Here is an 8,339-nt window from a genome sequence, read left to right as displayed (position 1 = left end):
TAGGATGTGGCTTCAAAGCCCCAGGACTCACATGTGTATCTGTTTTACTACCTTGCCTCTTACTAACCTATAACAAGCTACTTGGCCTAGTTCACATGAAGTTTTTGTGACTTTTATGCCTTGCATATTTATATTTATCTGTTGTGTTGTTTGGTGCTATGGTTCATTTATTGTCTTTGCGATGGAATATGTATTGGGTACAGATCCATGATCTGAGTTCATTCTTCAGTGATGAACATTTAAGTTGTTTCCATTGTGGGACATGCTGTTCCAGAGCTTCCAGGCAGGGACATTTGCCCACTTGTTATCCAAAGAGAGTAAGAACTAAAGGGGAATGGATTCACAGAGGAGAGGCAGCAAGGCTGCTGTCCTGGTTTAAGAAAGATTTATCAACCTCTCCATCTCCCCAGTATTCTGTGTCCCAAGCCTGCCAAGGCCATGGTCAACAACTCATGAAGTAGGCATTTTCAAAGTTTTATTGTAAAATGGAGATGACACATACAACATACATTACTGAGTACCTACTAAGGGCTAGGCCAGTGCTCGGTCCTGCAGGGGAGCTGAAAACATACAAAGCATGCTCCCTGATCTCTGGACCTCACTGACTGGTGGGGAAGAGAGACAAAGGCACAGCCATCCTTCACACGTCTTAGTGTCAGAAATGTCAATGTGATCAAGGGATGATTTGTAGATCTATCTCTGGGCAGAGCAGGAAGGACCCAAGGTACCACGTTTTTCCTGGGGAACTTCTGATGAGGGAGGAGTACTGCACACAGTAACTATCTATTGTAAAAGGTTGGGAGTTGATGGTGCTGGGAGCCAGAAAATGGTCCCAGATTAAGGGACTATTGGAGAAAGGGGGAAAAAATCATGAGGTCAACAAAGTCTGTTAACTTCATTTTTATGGTTTGAGGCACCACAAAAAGAAAGGAAAGCAAGGGAAATAGCCAACTGTTGCCCCATGTTCACAACCATTTCATGACTACAGGGACACTCTAATCCTAAGTCCATCTGAGAAAAAAAATTTTTTCTTTTTTTTTTTCTCTTTTGTTGGTCGTAGGGCCTGAATACTGGGCCTGGGCGCTGTCCCTCAGCTCTTCAGCTCAAGACTAGTGCTCTACCACTTGAGCCATAGTGCCACTTCCAGCTTTTTCTGCTTATGTGGTGCTAAGGAAGTGAACCCAAGGCCTCATGCATGCAAGGCAAGCACTTTACCACTGAGCCACCTTCCCAGCCCCCTTATCCCCCAATTAGTTTCTTTTAATCTTCTTCTTACTAAATAAAATTGGCTTGTTAAAAATAATCATAAACTACTTAATTTGTATTTTTCAGAGCCTTAAAAATATCCCCATGGATTGGAGTGCAACTCAGGGATAGAATATGTTTGGCCATGTAAGACCCTAAATCTACTCTTTAGCACAAAAACCAAAGCACAACCAACAAGAACAAAACCTTCCCCATTGACTGGCATTGATAGATGAAACAGTGTGAGGGGAGCCACTTGGTGGCAGTGAGTGAGGGTCCTGATGGATTGGGGTCATGGATGTGGCGTAGGATAGTGGAGGAGATAGGAGACAGGGGGAGAAAGAAGGCACTCAGGCAGAGAAGGGAGTCTGGATTTCACCCAGAGGTCAGAAGAACTGTGAGCATGGGACTGCCATGGCCTGATTTGCGATTGGGATGATCATTCTGGAGGCATTGTAGAGAGAGAGTCAACTGAGAGGCTGCAGGAGGAGTTGTCACCTCTTTTGCTTCCTTCCACAAGGCCACCAGCCTTTGGGCTCCTAAGAGCCCAAAGATGGCCAGGGCAAAGAGTCAGTCTCTGGAGTCACTGATGGCCCAGGAGTAGGGAAAGGCAGGTCTTGGCAGTACTACTGATCCTCCTGGAAATAGAACTTGGTGACCATGATGGGCTCTTCTGGTGTATTGGTGAGGCTGACAGGCTGGTCAGCCTCCAGTGCTGTACAGAGGAACCAGCCTGGGATGGCAGCTGACTCAAAGGTGGTAGTAGGGCCATTGTCTGAACGGATGAAGGTGAAGCGTTTATCTTGCTCCCTTTTCTTGCTCAGGTCAGTGATGTTAACTGCCTGGAAGTAAAAAGATGGTTAGGTGAGAGCTGAAAGTCTGGGAAGCTTGTACTGTCTGCCTCCTCCCAGATATACTGATGACCCACAGTAAATACTAGAAAAATGCCTGCCTAGAGACCTGCAGAGAGATCACAGGTCAGCACTGATACAAAGTGTTGTCCCATGGTCACACCTTGACTTCAAAAATCTTGCTGCTCTGTGCTGACCATGGGACAGTCAGTCTGACAAATGGCTTCATTACTCAAGGCCAAGACCAGTTGAAGCTGGTGCTCTGTCAGGGACTTTCTCCAAGGGAAAGGGTAGAGAAGGGGCAGAGAGTCTCACAGTTCATGACGCATGATACATGCAATATCCCAGCCATCTCTGTCAGAAAAGGCACAGTCTAAAAAGCTGTCACTGTCCATTGGTGGAGAGAAGTGACCGTACCATGTTTGTGGACATAAGACTTGAGTTACAATCTGAGACAAAGTCACCTTTTCTCAGGACTGGACAGACCACTACTATTACATGAACTCAGAGAGTGACAAGATTGGATGCCAACTTGTCAAAGAGATAAGGAGTAGAAGAGAAAGCTCCTGAGAGTTAGTCTGGCTGGAAGACATTACGTACAAGTGGGAGCTCCTGAGCAAGATTGGCCCATAATCATCCAGGTCCTGCAATAAACTATCATGGTGATGTTTCCCATGACATCACCATGTTCATACCCTCATGCTGTCCCCGACCACATTTTAGCCCACTTTAGCCAGACTGGCTTTTGCCAACAGGGCCACATAAGCCAGAGTTTAATGAGCACTTTCCTATTGAAGCTTATCTTTCTGGAATAACCCCTGATGGCAGCAGTGCCAATGCTTAAAGCAGTCTCTAAGTACAGTAAAGAATGCTGAGACAATATGAAAGAAGGCTAGCAGATAGAAAACAGCTACAGAGCAACCCCTGTTCATGTTCTTGTAGTTAGCAGAACTTCCCCATTGATCTTAGTCCACTCAAAGAGTCATGAGAACAAACCATGGCTGTTTCAAAGTACTGAGTTTTGATACCTGAAACAGATCCTTACCTCCAACTGGAGCCTGATATTGTCACCAGACTTGACACAGGACAGGCATAGCTTCCCCCCCTGGATCCCCAAAAACACAGCATGAGAGTCAATGGGCACCACATCGATCTTTTCTGGAGAAGAACAGAGGGGAGGATTAGGAAGAAAGAAGAGGAGGCTGAAATGGCAAAGAGACTGGGCATTTCTGATGCAGGATTTCAACTAAAATCCCAGATCAGAAGGACAGCAAGGCCATGTCTCGTGATCTGCATTTAAACAGAAGGTAAAACAAAGCATACAAGTAACCAAATTCCTCCAAAAGACCAACACTTCCAGATTCTTCCCCTTATGATCTCTGTCTCTTCACTTTCCTAGAAAACTTGTGCTCAGACCAGGCGCTGGTGGCTCACACCTGTAATCCTAGCTACTCAGGAGGCTGAGATCTGAGCATTGCGGTTCAAAGCCAGCCAGGGCAGGAAAGTCGGTGAGACTCTTATCTCCAATAAATCACCAGAAAACTGGAAGTGGTGCTGTAGCTCAAGTGGTAGAGCACTATCCTTGAGATGAAGAACTGAGAGGCAGTGCCCAGGACCAGAGTTCAAGTCCCACAACACATCAAAAGAAAAAAACAAAACGTGTGCTCAGGTCAATAAGAATGTTGTGGATGGACAAAGAAAGGAACATACAAAGTTATGAATGGGATCATGGGCCTGGGGACTTAGAATCTGCTTTTTTAATGCCCTCATGTATTAGTAAAAATTTCTGTTTTCCTGTGCTTAGCATGCTTTAGGGAAAACTGCTGGAAGGGCATAATATGTAGATCTTGCATTCTTCCGGAGTAGACTAAGGCACAGAAGGCAAGAGATACATGGAAGTTGTTCACGTTAAGATAATGCCATTCTACAATCACAAACAGGGAAGTGAAATACTCTAAATGCCATGCTAAAAGAAGTTGGAGGCCAGGCACCAGTAGGTCACGCCTGTAATCCTAGCTATTCAGGAGGCTGAGATCTGTGGATCACAGTTCAACACCAGTCCAGGCAGGAAAGTCTATGAGACTCTTATTTCCAATTGACCACACAAAAAGCCAGAAGTGGAGGTACGGCTCAAGTGGTAAATCACTATCCTTGAGGGGAAAAAAAGGAAAAAAAAATAGTTCGAGGACAGTGCCTAGGCCCCGAGTTCAATCCCTAGAACCAGCATAAAAAAATTAATAATAAACAACTGAGAAATAGAGTAGGAAAAGCTTGCTAAATCATTCAGTCTGTCTGGAGTGTCCTATCTGTGAATAAGGGACACCAGCCAGCTTTGTATATGGCATATATAACTGGGTAGGGTTAGGATTTGAATAACATGGCTTTATGGGTACTTTTAATAGGTGCAGAAGCAAAGGAAGGGCCAGTCTTGCCTTGCCTTGCCTTGCCTTCTGGCCCTTGCTCCTCCCAGCTATGTCCCTGGGACACTGACAATAGGTGGTAAGTCTTGACATAGTCTCTACTCCCCACTCTTCTGAGGCTGCTTTGCAGCCTCAGTCTGCAAATTCAAAGTGAACACGATTAGGAGATTCCAACTAAAGCTGTAGGGGCAGATCATAATGCTGCAGACTTCAGGGGCAAAGTGACCCTACGCATACACAACAGGGATTCTCCTAGCAACGACTCACCTTCTAATTTAGTATTTAGCCCTTGCAAGTATCCAGCAACTAGTTGGTTATTCCTCAGGTAGAAGGTCTTCTGGTTAACATCCCAAATTCTGAAAAGGAAAAGAATTCAGCTATAGTAAGTTCAACTATGGGACATGTCCTGCATTCAGCATCTTTCATGTCTCCTAGATCTCACTTAACCTGCATCAAAGGATGTGGTATTTAACATACCCACAACATAGATGAGAAGACTGAGGCTTTTAATAGCTAAGCAATAGGCCCAGCTACCATAGCTGGTGAGCCAAAAAACCCTTTTCTAACATATCCTCTCCTTTCTCCTCATTCAACACTCCCAGCATGAGCATATCCTGTTTCAATAAAGAAAGAGCCATCCATCAAAGCACTGAACAGAATTTCATGGGATGCCGAAGTGTTTTATACGTACCCTATTCAATATGGTTGTCACCAGCAACATGAGACTATTGAGCTCCTTAATTGGGAGTTTTCATTTTCTCCTTCTTTCGAATATTCATTTAAATGTAAATTTAATTAACCACTTAAGATTAGTGGTTACCACAGCACAATACTAGAATTTCAAGGGACAAAACATCTTGTAGCTAACTCACTCACTCCTTAATCCTTGGACTGGGAAAAGTCTGCCTAATAGTAAAACTTTTCTTCCACCAGAATCCTGCTCTGGCAAGGTGGCAAGGACAGCTGTCCCTGGGAACTTGGCTTTCTCTTTTGCTCACCCAGAGACCCATTTGTTGGCTTCCAATCCTGTCTTCTATGGTGAAGGGACCCTTCATTAAGAGAGCAGAGTGGGCAGCTATGAGCTGTGGTTAAACAGGTTTGGTCAGCATGGCTTTGGATTTGTGTCTGATTTCCTCATTCATGAAGTGAAGCTAATAACCCCTGCTTTATCAGGTTGCTTTGAGCAGCCAGTGAGGTTGGAGAGAAGTGGCCAGATAAAACAATGTGCTTTGCATGTGTGAACATTTGACTTTTTATGATTATCCTTCATTCCTAGATGAGCCTCAATCTGAAGAGATTCAACATCCCTGTTAGGGAACTCCAGGGACATCTCCTGGGACTAAGAAAAAAAGTGGGGAAACTCAGAAAGGAGATAGCTCCCAAGTCTGGTGGAAGGGACTTGGCTTGGGACTCAAGGGCATATATACACTTAGTCATCCAGTTTGCCTTCACTCCCAGGAAAGGACATAGGGGACAAAGCATGCACAGACAGTCCATTTATTACTTTTCATGATAACATTACTCCAGGCCTAACCAAATTTTTTAAAAAAGTTACAGTCATTTTCTGGCACTCTGCAATTCATAGAACAGTAAAATAGTATCATCTGTGCATTTTATCTTTACAGAAAACCTGGTGAGGCATGCAGTGGGTTATCATGAACCCCATGACTCAGATGAGTCTCCAAGGAAGTAAGATCCTCCAACAAATTGACACATGTAGTAGATGCTGGCAGTTGATCTGGGCCTTTAGGTTATACCTTGCCTGCAGTTCCCATCTTTGCAAGGCCCAAAGGCCAGCATGATTCCTGGGCACATGGATATCATTCACTGGGATGCATGCCTGAGTCTCTGGGAAAGAGAACCCAACATGTAAGCCCTGTGATTCCATCTAGTATAAAACAGAGCATATAGCAGGCTTTTCTTGATTCCAGCCCAAACCCAGCCCTCAGTCCTTGCAGAGCTAGTAACCCACAGATGTGCTGTGCTTCCTCTCTTTGGCTCCTCAGCCCCATATACTTGGGAGAAGCCTTACCTGAAGACTTGCATCTTACAGAGTCTTCTCCCAGAGGGGCGACAGGCTGCCTCTGAAGGGAACAGGAGGAGGAGAAGAGAAATTAGGTAGCTGTAAGGACCCCCGCAGATATCCATCCTGTGAACACAGCAAGGCAACAGAGTGCCATTTCAGCTCCAAAGATGTTCCTTATAAAGAAAGCTAGTCACTCACCAGAGTCAAGCTGTGCTGCTCAGCTGTACTATAAGAAGCGGAAATGCCCTCACATTTCCAAAAAGAGAAACCCTTGCTGTTGTCACTTTCAACCTCTCCAAGTGTTGCAATGGGGTGTTGTAACTGATCCCCTCCCCTTTTTCCCTTGTGCAATTTCCCCAAAATTGAGATTTCTATTTCCCCTTCAGTGGGGGGTAGGAGGGAAGAAGGCGGTCCTGGGAAGAAAAGCACAATGAAAACCAAACTCCCTCATTTGCCTGACAGGTACTCCGAGACTGTTGGCTTTCTAAAACACAAATCAATGAAAATATTCCCCATTCATTATAAAGCCAAGTGACAGAGATCCCAGCATAAGGGATAGTCAGTCACAAGTCACTTTGTGTTTTTGTTCAGACTGCTGGACTCTGGACAAGAGGCTGCCAAACATTTTGTCCAGGACTAGGTTGTAAATATTTTGGGCTTTGTGGGTCATCCAGGCTCTGACACAACTATTGAATTCAGATATGGGAGCTTAACTCCAATATAATTTTACTCCAATACAACTTTATTTATATTTATATAACATGGGGTACTACAGGTAAAATTAAAAAATAAAAATAAATATATAATAAAAATAAATACTTAGAACAAATATGAAAATTTCAATAAGCATCTAACAAGAAGAGATTGTTCTTGTTTTTGTTGTTATTGCTATTGTATTATTGTGACATATTTCAAAAATTATGTATAACAATGTGCATAAATGTAAAAAAATGTTCAGTACCCCCCAAAAAAGAAAATTAATGTCGTGACTGAAGTATCTTGGACAGGAGGCACAGCAAAAGAATGACATGCCTTTTTATTCAAAGGGCAGTTCTTAGGCCTGTAGCTTTGACATCACTTGAGAGTTCACAGAAATTGAGGTTCTTCAGACTTACCTTTGAGCTACTTAAATAGATTAGATTATGATTGAGGAGAACTGGTATTCTATTTTTTTGCTCCAACATTTTCTATTTTCTATGCTATATTCTATACATCACCCCATACAGTTTTCTATTCTTTCTTCTTATCCATAATTCATGTAAATATTTCTTTAATCTCCAGTCTTCTTCCTATCTTCTTTCCAAACCAGCACCTATACTGACTTATTTTATCAAGCAATCTAATCTTAGGTATATAGATATATATCACATTTTCTTGATCCATTCATCTACTGAGGGGCATCTGGGTTAGTTCCCTAACTTAGCTATGGTAAATAATGCTACAATAAACATTGTTGTGCTGGTAGCCTTAGTACGGCCTTCTTTGTGATCGTTTGGGTAAATGCCCAAAAGTGGGATTGCTGATCTTGAACAAGCCACCTCATTTTTGTAGTCCCCTTTTCCCCATTCTCAGAGTAAGGAGGATCATATATCTTCCTTATAAGTTGAAAGAAAAAAGTAAGAAAAGAAGACGATGGAGAAAGCCAGGGAAAGACAGATGGAGGAAAGAGAGAGAAGGAAAGAAGGAAGGAAGAAAAGGAGAAAGGAAGAAAGAGGAAGGGAGGAAGGAAGAGAAGGAGAAAAGGAAAAGAGGGAAGGAAGGAAGGAAGGAAGGAAGGAAGGAAGGAAGGAAGGAAGG

At 43.4% G+C, this 8,339-nt stretch overlaps 1 protein-coding gene across 2 annotated transcripts; it reads right to left on the bottom strand.

Moving 5' to 3' along the window:
* Positions 1–1,228: 1,228 nt before the first annotated feature.
* Il1rn (interleukin 1 receptor antagonist) lies at positions 1,229–6,822 on the bottom strand. Of its 2 annotated transcripts, XM_013036323.1 has the most exons (5): positions 6,741–6,822; positions 6,549–6,600; positions 4,784–4,872; positions 3,142–3,254; positions 1,229–2,087 (listed from the first exon to the last, which is right to left on the bottom strand). In XM_013036323.1, the coding sequence occupies exons 2-5, from the start codon at positions 6,560–6,562 to the stop codon at positions 1,872–1,874; spliced, it is 432 nt and encodes a 143-aa protein (XP_012891777.1). In that variant the 5' UTR covers positions 6,563–6,600; positions 6,741–6,822; the 3' UTR covers positions 1,229–1,871. The 2 variants fall into 2 exon arrangements, with proteins under 2 accessions (XP_012891777.1, XP_012891775.1); XM_013036321.1 differs by lacking the exon at positions 6,741–6,822 and having other exon boundaries at positions 6,549–6,703.
* Positions 6,823–8,339: the final 1,517 nt, after the last annotated feature.

The sequence above is a fragment of the Dipodomys ordii genome, unplaced genomic scaffold (genome assembly GCF_000151885.1).
Source record: "Dipodomys ordii isolate 6190 unplaced genomic scaffold, Dord_2.0 Scaffold271, whole genome shotgun sequence".
Classification (NCBI taxonomy): domain Eukaryota; kingdom Metazoa; phylum Chordata; class Mammalia; order Rodentia; family Heteromyidae; genus Dipodomys; species Dipodomys ordii.
Note: the sequence above shows the minus strand (reverse complement) of the source record. Positions and strands in the feature narration are given on the sequence as shown.

Coding starts and splice junctions, on each gene's coding strand:
- Il1rn (XM_013036321.1), bottom strand. CDS start 6,664: ATGGATATCTGCGGGGGTCCTTACAGCTACCTAATTTCTCTTCTCCTC. Junction 3,255..4,783: donor GCTAAATACTAAATTAGAAG/GTGAGTCGTTGC, acceptor GTTCTTCTCCAG/AAAAGATCGATGTGGTGCCC. Junction 2,088..3,141: donor ATATCAGGCTCCAGTTGGAG/GTAAGGATCTGT, acceptor TTTTACTTCCAG/GCAGTTAACATCACTGACCT.